Source organism: Zingiber officinale, chromosome 5B, assembly GCF_018446385.1.
Source record: "Zingiber officinale cultivar Zhangliang chromosome 5B, Zo_v1.1, whole genome shotgun sequence".
NCBI lineage: Eukaryota > Viridiplantae > Streptophyta > Magnoliopsida > Zingiberales > Zingiberaceae > Zingiber > Zingiber officinale.
This window is the reverse complement of record NC_055995.1, coordinates 82,790,204-82,808,485: the sequence shown is the minus strand read 5'-3', so window position 1 is coordinate 82,808,485 and position 18,282 is coordinate 82,790,204. Positions and strand designations below refer to the sequence as shown.

The following is an 18,282-nucleotide window of genomic DNA, read 5'->3' as shown; positions in this document are numbered from 1 at the left end:
TTCTTACCTGTGTCAATTCTGTCTCACTGTGCCATGTTTACTGCTTCAACAGTAGCAGTTATGTATGAAGAAGCCATTCAATGTACTGTGCTCAAACATTTTATCTTAGTATACTTCCGAAAAGACTGTCTTTACTTCATATCTCCTACAATTGATGACCATGAGCCCTAGTTTTGGATAAGCATTACGGGAAACTCTTGAATTATAATGCAATGAATATAGTCTTTGTCCCGATGTGTACCTGAGAAAACTGATTGATAACTGATTAAAATGAGTGCGAAAAATAACATCTGCAATTAGGAGCTTTCACTTTCATTCCTTTTCAATTCCTATAACTCTCACTTGGACTTCAAACCTAATCTTAACTAGCACTTAACTCAAGGGTGCATTAATGAAGGTGGAAAAGGAAAGAGGGAAAAATAATATTTAAAAGTAAGAAATGAAGATCTCTCTTTTTCTATGACAATAAATGAAATCGTCATATTGAGTGTGCAGTTCTATTACTTTTTAGAAGAAAATAAATCACGGAAGATTACCATGACCTGGGGTAAAGATTCCTCTTTTTGTTAGAGCAAAAGTGAAATTGTTCACTTCAAACGATCTAAATAAATATTTTACTATAATATAACGGCCCTCTGCATCAAAAAAAAAATCTCTCTTCTTGTCCAGCTGGGAAGAAGAGAGAGGCGTCGGGGAAATAGAAAGGGGGAAATGCCAAACGAGTAGTAAGTGATAGTACCTCCGCTCTGGTCCTTTCTTTGTCCTCCTTCTGTTTCGCCTTACAACATGGCCGTCCCTCAGAATGGTAAACTATGGCCAAGCACAGCATGGCCAGAGATGAGCATCTCTGCACACAACACAGACAATGTGAAAATCAAGACATCAGTGCAGCAATATGCATTAACTAATCATATTCACAGACAATTAATGTATCCTCAAGCTTAAGAGTAAAAGCATTACTGAATACGCAGCAATTTTGGTAAATTGAATACAAATTATAATAAAGTGACAATAAAATGCAACATAGAAGTTGCTGTTTTTGGTTATTGTCAAAGATGAACGAAAATGGAGGCATATTCCATACAGAGAGTAACAATGGACATCTCCAATTAGCATAACGATAGTTGGATTCTTTCCTCCACCCACCCTAGACAACAGAAACTTGCATAAAAAACCTCAATCATTCACTCATCAACTGAGGTCCCATTTGTCAGTGTTGTTTCCTCTCTCCTTGCATCTTATCATCAATTGGATGGCTTAAAAGATGAATGGGACTTGCAACCAAAATAAGAGTGGCCTATGTTGAGCACATCAACCATCGCCAGTCCAATCAAATAATTGCAGATAGCTATGGCACTGGAGGCACCGTCCTGACTTTATTTGAGCAAATAAGCAAGTGCTAAAAGGGAGAAAAAAAATTAGGAAAAACATAAAAACCAGCATCTTTTTTATTAAAAGGAATGAAAAGAAAACACTTTTCTTCCCTCGTTTCACTGCTGCTGACGGCGGTATCAGCAGTTGGACAAGCACCAGGGAGCAAGCAACAAGTAGCTTTTCTAGGAACAGTAAGGCTGCTCCTAACTTCTCAGCATCCACCAAAACCTTGTGTCCATTTTCATCACTTTCTTCTTGTCTGATTCCACTCTTTCTTTCTCTGCCTCTTCCATCTCAATCTCTCTTTCTTTCTATCTCTGAGTGCGTGCAGGGAAAGAGAAGACAAGAGGGCCATGGCATGTGATTGCATACCAGATGCTGTATGAGCACTCATTGCTGCTTTTTTGCTGTGTCATCTGAGTGGACCACGAGGTGGCAACAAACGAGGAAGAAGGAAGAAAAAAAATGAGACCTTAAAAGTTTGATCGGCACTGTGCTGAATAAGTGGACTGGAAAGAGGAGACATACCAGTTTCCCCTACAGGCCTCACCATTATCAGTGCTTTGGAAACCACAGTTGAACCAGTCAGCTTTTGACTAGAGTCAAGATTTTTTCAAGTTACTGAATCTAATTTCAGTCCAAGAAAAAGGTTTCCGTTCGATTTTAAAGAACGCAGACCATTATTTGAGACATGTTGCAATATAAATTTACACTAAGGAATTCGTTTTTACAAGAAGCAATCAGTATAAATCACGAATAAAGATCATATTAAATCATCAACAAATATATAAAAAACTCATTTAACTTATCAAAAATTTTGGGAGGAACTCATTTAACTTATTAAATCATCAACAAATATATAAAGAACGCAGACCATTTTTTTTTTTTTTTTCCTTTTTGTTATCTTCAGTTTTATGCACCACCAAATTACCTTTTGGTTTGCAAACTAACAGGCTGAACCAGCTGATTTAATCCTGTCCTGAAAAAAGAGGAATCTGTCTATTGAAAATTATTTATGGAACTTTTAGGTGTTTACAACTTTATCATTATTCTTTCCAGTATAAATGGCTGGGAATCCGTGTAAATTATTTTCGTTTTTATTTTTTGTGTGAGCTATGTAGATTGTGGTAAAGAAAGCATGTTGAATTCTTGGGCTAGTAGAGCCTAAAAACTAACGGCAAGTCTTGCACAATTAACTGGCTGGAGAGCTGATTACAACAGAAAAGATGACAAAATGTAAATGATCCCTTCAGAGGAGATCCTGAAATTATTAAGTTGAAGGTTTCATTTTTTGACTTGTATATTATTAGAATATTATAAGCTTGAAAATGGGTCAAACTATATAAATGCATTGGATATTAGACCTATATAAGTTTATCCAAATTCAAATAGAATGTCAGTTCACACTGCTCTAATAATGTATTGTACAAATACATTGCTCTTTATAAATCTAAATCTTCCTCTATATGTGATCATGCACTTACAGGTCTGCCTCCAATACACAGTTGTCAAATATTAGTTAATATTACCTTACATATTTGGTGCATATTCAATACGTACCTTCTTTTGAAGCAACATTAGTTAATATTACCAGCATATAACACCTTCTGCCAAGAAAACATGTGAGTTTCCATCTGGTTTATGATATAAGTGTACATCTATTATATAATATATCAAATTAATTAACCTAAACAATCAAAAAGTAAAGCACATAAAACCCTCTTGAATGTTAAACTGATTTATCAAATCAACATTAACTTGGACATCACTTAATTTTAGCACCATGGATTGGTTTAGCATGCATACGCTTTATGCATCAACCAACAGGGGCCGCAGGTGTAAAAAGCCTATGACACCCAACTTATGTGAAGGCTTTCCAAAACAATCACCATTTAATTATTTGGATCAAATTTATGCAGATGGAGATTCATGTGCATTGTTAGCATTTTTTTTACCAATTCTAAATACTAATACAAAAGGAAACAAAATTAACATTCTTCTGTGTGCGCAAAGATTCAAAACAAACACACAGATCGCATGCATAGAAAGACTACTAAAAATTCATTTTACTTGCATATCAGCTTACCTCCAGAATGCCATAGATAAAGTTCACACATGATCTGGAGCTATGTAAGAAGTCCAAAGTTCATAACAATGAGCACGTACAGCTCCAGACTTTGGCAGTAACATGTTTAAGACCAGAAAGAAATATAAATTTTTAGATAAACCATGAGAAATGAGAGGAATGTTCAAAAGCATAGATGCTACAAGTGAATTTTCTGGTATAAAACTGAAAACATAATTAATGCTTTTCGTACCAAAAAAAAAAAAACAGGTGGAATGAGAAAAGAAGATTCAACCTGAAATAGCATGCAGTCACTCAATTGCTCAACCATGCAATAAAGAGGCAACAGTTATCCGTTTAGATTCACTGATAAAATTGCAATTCTGATAATGAAATTGTTCCAATTAACAATTTAGTTCATACTAGAAGATAATTGCATTCTCTTTGATGATTTCTCACACGAATAAGAGGATCACCTGTAGTTCTCCCATGGTTTCCACAACAACTGAACTTGCACAAGACGTTCTTCACTCTAGCAACTGACTAATTAGTGTTTAGGCCCCCCCAAAAAAACACAAAAAAGGAATTGCTCAAGCAGTATTCTGTATTGCCAGAAACAACAAAAATAAGATGAGCAACAATAAGTCTGCATCGAGGAGTATAAATTTCTCATCGACATAATGGATTTACATAAATTGGCTGCAAAAGTAAAACAAAGGTTCAACAACATTCAAAGGGAAGCAACTCAGACAAGTCAAAAGAGGCTTCATGCATACGCTTCTTCCCAGTCGTCCACCTCTTTTATCTCTGTCTCGTCAACAGCAACACCCTGACTCACAGAGATCACATCACCACCTGTATCAGGTTCCACAGTAGGGCTACATTCACCACTGGAATCAAAAGGATGATCTGATGATTCAGCAGGCAATGAATTCATAGTTGCATCAGAATCAAGAACATTCCATGGATTTGTTGATGCCGAGATTGGTGCAGCCTCTATTGGCCTCCAAGCAGGTGCTGCGGCACTAACCCCAGAAGAAGACCAATCCCCTCCCCAAGAATCTGATTCAGGGGCAACAACCTTATTCCATGGATTGCTAACCTTTGAGGAAACTCCATCCTCTTTAGGCCTCGTTCCCCATGCATTACTCACAGCAGAACTTGAAACTATCACTGCTCCCTGGTATACTGATCCATGATCTAACCTCCTCAAAGCTGTGGCAGCCCTTGCTGGGTCATTAAAAATTGCTAAAGCGTTCTTGTCATTTAACCATACCAGTTCACATTCCCCACCAAATCTTAGCACCAAGGCACTGATATCTGCATCACGAGGCATGTCTAGCATTGAAACAACATGTCGAGGATCCATATCAATTAGAGGATCGAATGGTGGAGGAAGTGGAGCAGCTAGCGGTACTCCTGGCTTCGAGCCCAATATACGAGGTGGAGGTCTTGACTTGGGGGTAGCATGAACCACTAGGAATCGCTTTGGCTCCCAACCTGCAGCTTGGACTGTTAGTTTCCATCTTTCTGCTAAGTGCCGAACAGCATCCCTCTTTTCTTTCAACATAGAACAAAAGACATGTACTTTGATGCCACCTCCTTTTGTCTTTCCCAGCACCAAGAACTTAAACCTATCCTCCACAGACAAAACCCATTTAGGTTCCCTCCTAAAGAGATCAGCAAGAAGATCAGATGATGCTAAGTTTTCACCAAGATGCAAAGCATCCAAATTGGGAGGGGTTATGTCGAATGCATCTGCAAGGACACGTTTCCTCTCCAGCTTAGCACACTCTTCATCACAAGAGAGCTTCCTCTGCCCGAGAGGGACCTTCTTTTCATTGGCTTCCACGGGAAGCAATGAAGTTGGAAGCCTCTGAAGAATGGATGCTTCTAATACAGTATCAACATGGAATTCATTGGTGGTTCCTCCAGCACTGCAAGGAACACTTGCAGTAATTCGACCACAAGAACAAGTTATCATGACAAGCACTCCACACCTAAGATCAGGACAGGTCTCTGAGGGATGACATGGTGCACTACAAGTGTGCTTGCAATCCCTTCTAGGTGCACCGCAGACCTGTCCGCATGAAGACTTCCCACTCACATCAGATGCAGATGTTGAAGCAGAAGAAGCATCACATGGAAGAGGATGGCAAGTCCTAGTACAGGCATGTATCCCGCATCGGCGAGTCTTACCACAGAGTTGATTGCACCTGATATCCTTGGATCCACAAGGTATATTCCTTAACAACACATGGCTTCCAATGCATTCCTTCACAACTGGCACAGAACATGGTGGGCAATCTCCAAAATGGCAAGTGTGGGAAGCCGAGTGACCACATGGTTGGGAAACCAAACAAGGGTGGGGGCAGGACGGTCTTGGAGTACCACAAGGAAGTGGCGGTGGAATTGATGTCTTTCCACAGGCACATGTCAAATCTGTGAATATAGTCTCAAGACAAGGTGGGCAGTAACCACTGTGGCAAAGCAGTTGGCAAGAGTGTTGCCCACATCTGAGCTTCTTTCCACAAGGTATGGAGCACAGATGAGGATCCCAATCACTGTTCGAAATCGCTCCAGCAATTTTAGAGAGAGGACAGCAACGTTCAGTGCACCGGTGCCTGCCACAGTTCTTTTTTTTACCACAGGACTTGTCACAGAGAAAATTTTTGCTTTCTTCAGAGGCCTTGTAGCATTCCACTTTTCTGTTTGAAGAGAGGCATCGACATTTCTGGTCAACCAGCACCAAACAAGGTGGGCAATCTCCCTCATGACAGGTCTCCTTGCACCTATGAATTCCGCAAGGAAGGACTCTTTCACAAGTTTCAGAACAAGTTGGAATCGGATCCAGGCAACTCTTCCTTACATATTCCAGTTTGTTCTTTCCACAGTGGCAACTTGTTATCCTATCTGGTTGCAACTCGCACTCTCCGCAAGACCCAGGATGGCATTTTTCTCGGCAGAAATGGTTCCCACACGAAAGAATATTACCACAGGCAGAATTGCACGAGAAGACCCCATCTTGAATACCTTCTACGTTTCCCTTCACCGCCATATCACCACAAAGAACAACCTCAGTCTTCTTCTTACAAAAGCAAACAGTAGTAACAAGTACTCGGCAGTGGCTACACGAACCAGTGTGACAAATCAATTCACACCGGTGGCGGCCGCAAGAAAGGAGACGATTGCACTGCTGCCCGCACGAGAAGGGACTATTTTGATCAGAGCATCGTCGGACAATCATCGTCTTGCCACATGGGCAAGGCCGGTCTGGAGCAAAGGCCTTGCACGGTGGGCACGGCCCAGGGTGGCACTGGAGGACGCAGACATGGGGACAATGGTAACCACCATCATCATCCGACGCCAACTTATTGGGCGCAGTCCGATCAAGTGATTTTCGGCATGGTTCTCCACAGGAGTGGGGAGTGAGGTAAAGATCATTCGAAGGATCCCGTCGGCTACCACAGAAGCAAGTATAAGATAGCTCCTTGGCAGATATGGATTGCACCGATTGGCACCCAGGACACCGCCATCCCGCGCTGCCGCCATCCCCCCCGCCGGCGGACGGGACATCAGAGGACGTAGGCGAACGGGCCCACTTGCGGATGCAGTGAAGGTGGAAGATTGAGTAGCAGCTGGAGCACGACCAGATCGCGGCCGATCGCCGCACCATGTCATAGCAAATCATGCACTCCACCGTCCCATTCGCCAGCTTGTCTTGAATCTCCTGCACCAACTGCGGCATCGAGAGGTCCGGCCCGTATTCCGACGTCGGCTTCTCCGCCGCAGAAGCCGGTGGAGACGGCCGAGGCTGGCGGTGCCAATGTCGGTAGGCGGGTTCGGGTTCGAAGACTGCCGGTGGCGGCGGAGTAGGAAGGATAGAAGCGGAGGCGGATCCGCGGGGAACCCATTCCTGGCGATCACCAGAGGCATAAGGAGGTCGGTGATGTGGGCGAGGCCTCCGGTCGTTGCGATGCTGCTGCTGCTGCTGCTGCTGGCTTCTCTCGGCGGTGGTCGGCCTCATACTGGACGAGACAAATCCTTCGATTTGGGATCCGGTAGCCGTGAGATTGGGGAAGATAAAGGCAAACCCTAGGAGACGATAGAGAAGAGGGCGAATCCTCTCTTGCGATGGAAAGGAGAACTTGACGACGCCTTTTATTACCAGAAAGCCACGGCGTTAAATGCTTTCAAATCATTCGGCCTTTAGTTTATAAAAAATAATAATAATATATATATCGAGAACCGTCTTCCCCATGATATTACTTGGAGGACACGAAAAAATTTCAATGGATAAAAAAAATAAAAGAATAATACGAAAAAAAGCCAACGGCATATGAATAAATTTCACAATCCTCATTTCTTAAATGGGCCCTTGAGCGGCCCAATAAGATCAAACCCAACCTTTCTATTGACTCAACGACGTCAAAATTATTCAATTTATCTCTCGGATTACATTATTATTATATATAAATTCAAAACATAAATCGGTGCTATTCGGATGAAGATTTTCTGGTAAAAATAAAATTACCAGAAGTGATATGAAAAAAATATGCTGATGAAGTAGATTTATAAGTCAGTAATCAAATACAACGTATATTGTTCAGAATAATACACTTTAGTGTTTCTAAAACACATGATTATCTCATATAATTAATTAAGCTTTAACACCATAAAAAAAGATATCTAAATTATTATTTTTTAAGAAAAATAAAAATAGCCAGACTTGATATCTCATCATGAAGAGCATCATCTTTCCTTGCATGATGAGGGAGGACCAGGTGCCCACTCCAAAAATTTGTAGAAAATAAATCAATTGGAATTAATATCTGAACAATTTTCAGCTTTTTAAAAAGTAGAAAAGGAAACAACTGAATTCAGAAATCTTCATGCCATGTGAAGTATTCTGGGGAGGAAAAAACTGGTCTCGAGAAGTAATTAGACAGCTAAATTGATGCAAGAGAGGATAAAATTAAACTGCTCGACCATCTCTGTGATTTCCCACAGCTTCATTGAACTGCAACCGGACTCATAAATGTATCTGCAAGCATGCAGTTCAAGAAAGCTGTGGAAGACAACAGAGAGAGCCCATGTATTCACACAAGAAGTGTAACACAGAAGAAAATTGAATGGATATTGAGGAGAGGAGAAAGGCATATATAGAGGAGAGGAGAGGAGAGAAGTGTAAACCTCAACTTTTTCTTTCTTTCTTTTGTTTTTTTTCTCTTCTGGTTATACTGTTGCAGAACGCAGAGTACAAAAATTCACATCGGAGATCATTAAAAGCTGGAATGCCTTTTGAGGCCAATCTATGGGATGAATGAGTGAGCATTAATTTCTTGTGTGTGTTTTTTTTGAAATCATATTGGCAGATTGCTGATGAAGATGTATGGGACTAACTGTGTCCGTAAATTAAGTGGCGTGCATGGAAATGCATGAAGAATTTAACGAAGAGACGAAGTTTTGTCGGGTGGAAATGGCAGGCACCCAGCGCAATCCGCGCCCGACCCGACAAAGCCAGGCAGGCACACCCGTCAAGGCCGCTGTCTGCTCTGGGCTCTCAGGTTTGCTTCTTCGCCTCCTTCAGGCATTTCAACAAACACTCTGGATGTTCTTCTTTTACTGCCAAAAATAACACAAAAATGGGAAACTAAATAAACTCATTCGATCACAATCTTATATTCATAATGTCAGTGTGATTTTTTGATTCAATCAATGAGGTAGCATAATCAACCACACAATAACACAAAAGCAAAAAAAAGTCATTAAAAACAAATAGATTAAGCCAAAACGATAATCATCTTAAAAGGCTTCTGTTTTTATCCAATTATTTGAGGGACAAGAATGACTATTGCTAGTCAAATTAGAGCCCTTTATCAAAAGGTGATGAAGATAATTAGACTATTTCCCTTTATTTAATCCTTGTCTCCATGCAAAAGTAAATTGCTCACATTTGTTGGCTTCCTAATGGACATGAACCAGTTAATGGTGGTGAGATCAGCATAGGTTGGTGCTGTCAAGTCATGGATGGTGGCTGGATCAACCAATTAGGACATAAATTACATCACCAACCAACCTCATAATTTAACTTGATTTAACACTTATTTCAATTTAAGGCAATTAGGAACTCAAAGAGCAAGTTTTTACAGTCATCCTCTAAACCACTGATCAAACTGATTTGATATCCTACTTATTCATGCAGCAAGCAACAAAAGCACTTCACCATTGTTGAATCTCAAGTGTCGTTAAGTTGGTCTGGAGAAAGCACCAAGGATTCAATCAATTTGGTGGACCCACCACAAGTTTCAACAAGTGTATTATAGATCCATCATAAGCTCTGAAAACAGTCTGTTTGATTTTCCCAGTTCAAATATGTAATGGAATTGATAATTGATTGTTGTTACACATGTATGCTACACGGCTATGAAGCATTATTGACAGACACCAAGAATAATAGCATAGACGATGCACTTATAGTGGTTTCAACAAGATTTCTCCGACACCTGAAATGAAAGAAAAAGAAATCAATAAAGTGTCTCGCAAATAAGACAGACAAAGCTCATGAAAACAATGGAAATAATAATCACTTTAGCAATTTATAGCAAAGAATATGCAATGCCCATAAAAGTAGAATACTCTAAATAACAATAAAAACGAAGATGGATAGAACTTAACCCGAATTTGTAGGGCAAGTAATATGAAAGCTGAATTGACATATCTGCATCAGAGCGACGAAAGGATCTTGAAACTTGTACTAACTAACTAACACATCTATGCCAAATACATCATTATCTTCATACTTAAACTAACTGCTTTATGTTTAACCTCTGTGACATGAAGCTCCTCCGAGGGTAAACATAATTTAATAGATTGGTTTGTTGTTAGTGAAAAGGATTAGCTCGTGGTTAAGGATAATTGTCAAGGGACCTGTTTGCAATCTTTTCAATAAACTAGCAGAAGAGCAGTTTGTTGAAGAATTCATCTGAAGAACACAACTAAAAATAGAATAGAAATCTGTATAGTCAGAGAAAAATCGCGAGATTTTATATTTCTCTACTCGCTAAAGAACAAGCCCAGATCCAATTAATTCTGCCTCTCAATAGTGACTTGCATGACATTTTGACCCCACTCACTAAATATGTTACTAGAACTTTGGCACAAGTATCTAATCATTGGATCTAAGTGTCTGATAAGATTATTTCAGAAAACTTATACAAATAGAGGTGTCAAGTGTCCACTGCAAGTATTGCTGTTGAAATATCAATGTCCTACAAGCTATTGCTCCCTTGTTTTCTCTCTTTCTTTTCAAGGCAATATTTTTAAAGGTCACTTGAGTAATTGCTTGTGTGTGCGCCTAGGAAAGACTAGGTGCAGCCTGAACACCACCACACCTAGGTAGGTCGGCACTATTAGACATGCACCACCTGTCTAAGTGTTTAATACCAGGTGCTGCAAAATCAAGTGCATACCAAGGAAAATGGGAAAAAACACTCAGAATATTAAAAATAATAATAATTGTCCTAAAATTTCTCTACAAAAACTACAGGCTCCTCTCCAAGCAAACTCCTCAACAAAGAAGCAAACTCATTCGCGAAACACTTCTATGCAAACTCCTCTCCTGCACAAACTTCTATCTCAAGCTACACACTCTACAGGCAACAATTGTATAGAGTGGAAAACTTTACAAATTGAGCTGTCATGCATTAGGCAACAATAAAGTTGTTTTTGCGCAAACAGCAGCAAAATTGGCAGTGAGGTGGGCAAGAGCAAATTGAGTGTGACGCCAGCAACAATGGAGATATTTCAAATTAATAGGATATCAAATGATAATGGTTTAATCATTGAGATGTAACTATTAGTAGTATGTCACTAAGTAAATGTAGGTAAAAGCATTCGTTGATATGATAATTCCTAGTAAAGTTTCAAAAAATCTTGAAGATCAACCTAACTCATCTACATCAGCCTTCAATTATCATAGAATTCAATACAGGTTGCAAGGGAAGTCACCATAAGTTGCTCTATATAGGCAGCTAAGTATCATATTTGTTACAAATTAAAGTGATGTTGGCCACGTGGTGATAAGATTTCTTTATTTTCTTAGGATCAAGTTAGTAGTATGAGTCATCCCTATTTACATGGTTAGTGGTACGAGTCATTCCTACTTACATGGTTTAGTGGGATTAGTGTGGGATTAGTATAATGTTATCTTTATCTCTTGTAGTGTATTTAAAGGGTCGATGGTGTAAGTGTTTAGCAAGCAAGAAAAATAAAACAGTATTTTCAAGTCTCTCCTCTCTTCTAATATTCTTCTTCACGGTTCGATCATCGAGGTCTTCCTTCAGGGTGGCTTCGTTTTTCTTTACATGGTATCAGAGCCAAGTTGCATTCGTGAAGAAGGTATCGCTTTTAAGATGGAAGGTGGTGGTCGTATTGCGGGACTTGGTATGATACTCTTGAATCAGTCCAACTATCGGATTTGGAAAACCTGTATGGAATCGTATCTTGTTGGTGAAGATCTATGGGATGTCGTCGTCATCAATGGTGTAGTTGCTCCGGAGGACGCCCCCGCTAATGCGGAAGCGCTCAAGAATTGGAAGCAACGTAATGCGAAGGCAGAGTTTGTTTTAAAGAGGTCTATTTCACATGAGATCTTCGAGCATATAATGGGATGTGCGTCGGCTCGAGAGATTTGGGATACGCTTGATCGTTTGTTCAACAAGAAGAATGAAGCTCGACTACAATTACTCGAGAATGAGTTGGCGGTTGCAAAGCAAGATGGAATGTCATGTTCAGAATTTTTTCTGAAAGTGAAGAACTTGTGTTCGGAAATCTCTCTTCTAAATCCCGAAGAAAAGATCTCGATTGCTCGGTTGAAGCGGTATATCATTCGTGGACTTCGGCCGGAGTACACTCCATTTGTCACCTCAATTCAAGGGTGGGCTCAACAACCGTCGCTTGAAGAGTTTGAGAATCTTCTCTCCTCGCAAGAGTTGTTGGCTAGACAAATGGCCGGAACGCGCATCAAGGAAGAAACAAGCAATGCCTTGTTCACAAAGAAAGGTGACTCGATGAAAGATGAAAGTAAACCGGAAAGAGAATCTTCGAAGCTACCGAAGAAAAGTTTCAAGTGTTATCGTTGCGGCAAACTCGGCCATATCAAGAGGAATTGTCGAGTTAAGTTGAAGGCAGGGAATTATGCGGATGTTGCGGAGAAACGAGAAGAACAAAAGGAAGAAGATTGGAGTCATTGTTTTCTCGCAGACTCAATCATCGAAGACTCACAGTGGGTGCCTTGCTTGATGACTGAAGGAAGTTTAAACGAGAAAATTTCTACCAACAAAGAGTGGATCGTGGATTCCGGATGTGGTCACCACATTACCGGAGATGAGTCCATCCTCTCGCATTCTTGGACACACGACGGTAGGAGTGGGATCTTGACCGCAGATAATACTGTTCATAAAATTCGAAAGGAAGGCACGGTTGTCGTCGATAATGACCATGGGGAATCAATCACTCTCAATAGTGTGTATCATGTACCAGGGATACAAAAGAACCTCTTCTCCGTTGCAAATGCGGTGGATGCTGGAAATTTCGTGCTCTTCGGGCCGCGAGATGTGAAGTTTCTTCGGAACGTCAAGGAAATCAAGGCCGATGTTGTTCATACAGGTACGAGGGTGAAAGATCTATTTGTCTTGTCGACGTCAAATTCTTATATCGAGAAGATGAGGAGCAATGATACATCTTCCTTGTGGCATGCGAGACTTGGTCATATAAATATGACAAAATGAGGGCCATTATCTAAAAGAAGTTGGTGGAAGGGTTGCCTGATTCCATGAAGATTGACAATGAAGGAGTTTGTGAAGGGTGCCAATTCGGAAAGTCACATCGACTTACTTTTGAGAACTCAACCTCTCGATGCACGACTCCTTTAGAACGGATCCATAGTGACTTGATGGGTCCAACAAAAACTACATCCTACTCTGAAGGTAATTATATGTTGTTGTTCGTAGATGATTATTCTCGGTTCATGTGGGTTTATTTTGTGAAGCATAAGTCAGAGACATTCTCTATTTTTCTTGACTTCAAGAAAATCGTCGAAGGGGAATTAGGCAGAAAAATTAAGACGTTGCGGACAGACAATGGAGGCGAGTTTTGTTCAAATGAGTTTCTCTCCTTCTGCTGAGACAATGGTATTAAAAGGGAGTTGTCATGTCCGGATACACCACAGCAAAACGGAGTTGCGGAGAGGAAAATCAGACATCTTGTGGAGACTTGTAAGAGTTGGTTGCACGCGAAGAAATTGCCCAAGGAGCTGTGGGCGGAGGGAATGAATTGTGCAGCCCATGTGATCAATCGGACGCCCCTTAGTTCGACAAATAACAAGGCACCATATGAATTGTTGTATGGTGTTAAACCAAACGTGAAGCATTTTCGAGTATTTGGATCTCTTTGCTATGTTCATTTGCAGAATTCTCAAAGGAGTAAGTTGGATGCAAAAGCAGTTAAATGCGTTTTCGTCGGCTACGATGAACGAAGAAAGGGTTGGAGATGTTTGGATCCTACAACAAATAAATGTGTTGTGTCTCACAACGTCATCTTCGACGAGATTTCCTCCTATCACTTTGAAGAGCCACCTAGAGAAGAGACTGACATGGTTACCTTGCCGCTGTCTCGCTTTCCAGAAAATTCTTCTCTAGAAACTCAAGAAGAAAGGGGGAGTGTGGACCAAGGCGAGAATGTTCAAAACAATCAACGGCCAAGAAGAAATGTTGATCGACCTTCTCGTTATAGAGATGAAAATTTCGTCACTACTTTTTCATGCTTTCTTGCTAATCAAATTGATGATGAAGAACCCTCTTCATATGAAGAAGCCAAAGGAGTAAAGGAGTGGAAGGTTGCCATGAAGGAAGAAATGGATGCATTGCTGAAAAATGAAACATGGGACTTAGTTCCGAAGCCTCCCGGAGTGCAGCCGGTCTCATGTAAATGGGTATTTCGCATTAAAAGGAAGGCTGACGGGAGCATAGATCGGTTCAAAGCAAGGTTGGTCGCTCGGGGATTCTCACAAAAATATGGAGAAGACTACGAGGAAACCTTCAGTCCAGTAGCGAAAATGACTTCGGTACGCACCATTCTTGCCTTAGCAGCTAATTTCGGGTGAAAACTATGGCAACTAGATGTCAAAAATGCATTCTTATATGGAGAGCTTGATAGACATATATATATGGAGTAGCCAATCGGATTTGAATCCGAAAGTGATCCGGATTTTGCATGCAAGCTGAAGAAGGCACTTTATGGATTAAAGCAAGCCCCGCGAGCCTGGTTCGGAAAAATTGCAGAATTTTTACAATTTTGTGGTTATGTGGTATCCGACTCGGATTCAAGTCTGTTCGTCAAGAAAAGCCAAGGATTTTTTGTGGTTGTTCTACTATACGTTGACGATATTATATTAACGGGCAGCAATCATTTAGAAGTTGCTCGACTTCAAGAAGAACTATCCTTGCGCTTTGACATGAAGAAGCTAGGCGAGGTGAGTAACTTTCTCGGAATACAAATTGAAAATTTGGATGATGGGATTTTTGTGTCTCAATCCAGCTACGCCAAGAAGCTCGTTGAGAAGTTTGGAATGATAAACGGGAAGAAGCGGTCAACGCCACTCGATGTAGGTACGAAGCTTCGTCGTGACGAAGGAACACAACTATCGGATCTCCATCTCTATCGTGTCCTTGTGGGAAGCCTGATTTATTTGACAATAACAAGACCAAATATTGCCTTCTCTGTTGGCGTTGTTAGCCGATATATGGAAGCGCCGAGGAAGCCACACCTCGAGGAGGCAAAGAATATATTGAAGTACGTTAATTCCACTCTTGACATGGACTTATTTTACAAGAAGGGTGCAAAATTCTCTTTGGAAGGATTTGTGGATGCTGATTTTGGTGGAGATTTAGATGATCGAAGATCAACATCCAGATTCGTTTTTTTATGCGGAAAAACAAGTATTTCATGGTGCAGCAAAAAGCAAAGTTCGGTGTCACTGTCCACCACCGAAGCCGAGTATAAAGCTTCGGCCCATGCCGCTCAAGAATGTGTTTGGCTTCGTAGACTTTTTGAAGATCTCCAAGAACCCATTGATGGATCGGTTCCTATTCATGGAGATAACTTAAGTGCGATCAAGCTTACATCAAATCCCGTCTTCCACGCAAGGACGAAACATATTGAACTTGAGCATCACTTCATCCGTGAAAAAGTGCTTAGCGGGATTATCGACATGGTTGCTGTTCGAAGTGAAGATAACATCGCTGACATTTTTACAAAGCCCCTTTCAAAGGGTCCATTCGAAGACCTACGTTCTAAACTTGGGCTGATTCGGAAGACATCACTTTAAGGGGGAGTGTTACAAATTAAAGTGATGTTGGCCACGTGGTGATAAGATTTCTTTATTTTCTTAGGATCAAGTTAGTAGTATGAGTCATCCCTATTTACATGGTTAGTGGTACGAGTCATTCCTACTTACATGGTTTAGTGGGATTAGTATAATGTTATCTTTATCTCTTGTAGTGTATTTAAAGGGTCGATGGTGTAAGTGTTTAGCAAGCAAGAAAAATAAAACAGTATTTTCAAGTCTCTCCTCTCTTCTAATATTCTTCTTCACGGTTCGATCATCGAGGTCTTCCTTCTGGGTGGCTTCGTTTTTCTTTACAATATTAGCATAAATTAAATGTGAGAAACTAGATTGACTGAGATAACCATCTTCAACCGCTAATTAAGGAAGCTGACTCGACTCTTTCTTTCAACCTCCAGATACAGGTCCTATGGAACTGGGCATTAACAGCAACATGACAATTGTTTATTGTAATCTTACACTAATTATAAAATGGTCAATTGAACAAAATATATAGTATAGCAAGCATTGGGAAACAATGTTCATTCCTCAATATAGATCCCCTGTTTTGACTTTCGTTGACAAATAAGGAGAAAGATAAATTATACAAAATCAAAGAGTCACCTTGAGAGGAGCTAACCCCTCGCCTTCAGCTCTGCCAAGCGCCTCGAAAGATCGTCCTCATTCACCGGTTCCTTCTCCTTGGCAGAAGGGATGGCATGCGACGCAGCTTGAGGGAGACCTACGGAAACCTCAAGACCGTAGTCATCAGCAACCTGCTGCATGAGGCTGTTGACCTCTGACTCGGGAGTGGAGAGACTGGTAGAGCCAGCCATGGCGCCCTCCATGAACTCAGCCTGGACCTCCATGTTGACGAACTGGCGCTCGAACTGGTCCATGGTCTCGGACATCTTCTGTAGGTTTCCGGAGGCAAGGGAGGAGTCAAGCGCCTTGACGATCGACCCCATCGACTTCCCGATGACCTGCATCTTGGCCTGCGTATCGAGCCGTGCGACCACGGCGTCAAGCCGGGATGAGAGTCGGAGGTAATTCATCTGCTCCGTGCGCTTCCGGATGGCATTCTCCGCGTAGATCCTGGCGCCGTCCATGTTCCCCTTCTCGATCGCCTTCTTCACCTTGAGCTTCTCGGACTTCTCCTCCTTCTCGCACTTGCGCGCCTGCCTCTGCAGACTCTTGGAGGTGAACTTGAGCTCAAAGATCTGGTTCATCAGCTTCTCCGTGTTCCCCATGGCGCCGACGAAGGCGGCTTAGGGCTAGCGAAGATGGCCGGAGACGGAGAAAAGGAATTCCTATTGTTAACGACTTTATTTGGGCTTTATTGAGGCCTAATATAGTGGCCCAATAAGTTGTTAAAGGCTTTGATCTCTCGTTCGTGCCTCAAGTCGTCCTCGACAACCATCAATGCAGAGCCTCAACGCAATACTCCTCTGTTGAATGGTAAAATTCCCTTTCTTTCTAAGATAAAATTATTTACTGTACCAAAAATCAACTGAGTCTCCTTGGTCAGTGATAATTTGCAGCCTGCTCACGTCCCTTTCATCTTTATGTCTTCCTGTGCGGAATGCCGAAGCCAACTGCAATTCCCAGAGGAGAATGCAAAATGCCAGGCTTGATCCACAAGCAGGAGAAGGAGGAGGAGGGTGGAAGGCTTCTCCAATGGCCAGGTCAAGAAAGCGAGAGAAAGAATAGGAAAACAAGGTAGGGACAGGGAGTGGAGCTTGAGGTGGAAGAAGAAAAAAAGCCAAAGCATTTATGTAGGCGGACAGCGACTTGAAACAGAGACAATAAAGAAGGGCATTTCGGTGAATTCACACGGACAAATGGAATCCAAGAGATCGCGGAGAAACTCTTATTAAACCTCTTGTACTTTACTTATTTTCATTTTGCCCCCCAGAGATCAAAGTATTAATACTATTTTACTTAATCACTTAATTGAGTTTCACTGTTACCCAATTTTTTTTTTCAAATACCCCTCATCTTTTCTCTACAAGAAGCTCAACCAATTTCGTCTAAAATTGATTTAAAAAATTTCGAATCATTTTAAATTAAAATCAACTTATAAACTTTTTTGATATATTTATATTCTCGGATTTAAATTTGATAACGTAAATTGAAAACACATCTTTAAAATTTTATTCTATTAATTTAAAAATCCACTACTTTTAATTTATACTATTAAATTCATATATGACAATATAAACATATTAAGAAAGTTTTTATGAATATATTGATTTTAATTTTGAAATGATTCATAGTTTTTTAAACTTATCAATCAATTTAAGATAAAAATGACTGAACCTTTATCATTTAAAAATTTAAAAGTTTATAACAAGTGATGTTGATTAGTGAATATTATTATCCTAAATCTTATAATGAGTTTGTGATAAATTTTATAAGACTTTAGAAATTTAAAAATTTAGTGTTCTGAAGTTACACT

The 18,282-nt window shown here is 40.6% G+C and overlaps 2 protein-coding genes and 2 long non-coding RNA genes across 5 annotated transcripts; 1 reads left to right on the top strand and 3 right to left on the bottom strand.

The window, feature by feature from the left end:
* Positions 1 to 104: 104 nt before the first annotated feature.
* On the bottom strand, positions 105 to 2,011 carry LOC121984719. 2 transcript variants are annotated; one of them, XR_006112976.1, is made up of 3 exons: positions 1,903 to 2,011; positions 740 to 1,790; positions 105 to 250 (listed from the first exon to the last, which is right to left on the bottom strand). It is a non-coding gene; the product is annotated as an uncharacterized LOC121984719 (long non-coding RNA). The 2 variants fall into 2 exon arrangements; XR_006112977.1 differs by having other exon boundaries at positions 105 to 241.
* Positions 2,012 to 4,016: 2,005 nt separating this feature from the next.
* Positions 4,017 to 8,992, bottom strand: LOC121984715 (NF-X1-type zinc finger protein NFXL1-like). The gene has a single exon (XM_042537815.1). The coding sequence runs from the start codon at positions 7,464 to 7,466 to the stop codon at positions 4,206 to 4,208; it is 3,261 nt and encodes a 1,086-aa protein (XP_042393749.1). The 5' UTR covers positions 7,467 to 8,992; the 3' UTR covers positions 4,017 to 4,205.
* An 806-nt stretch (positions 8,993 to 9,798) lies between these two features.
* Positions 9,799 to 17,259, bottom strand: LOC121984712 (ESCRT-related protein CHMP1). Its single transcript, XM_042537813.1, has 2 exons — positions 16,449 to 17,259; positions 9,799 to 9,945 (listed from the first exon to the last, which is right to left on the bottom strand). The coding sequence occupies exon 1, from the start codon at positions 17,072 to 17,074 to the stop codon at positions 16,460 to 16,462; it is 615 nt and encodes a 204-aa protein (XP_042393747.1). The 5' UTR covers positions 17,075 to 17,259; the 3' UTR covers positions 9,799 to 9,945; positions 16,449 to 16,459.
* Positions 17,144 to 17,793, top strand: LOC121984713. Its single transcript, XR_006112974.1, has 2 exons — positions 17,144 to 17,282; positions 17,353 to 17,793. It is a non-coding gene; the product is annotated as an uncharacterized LOC121984713 (long non-coding RNA).
* The last annotated feature ends 489 nt before the right edge of the window (positions 17,794 to 18,282 follow it).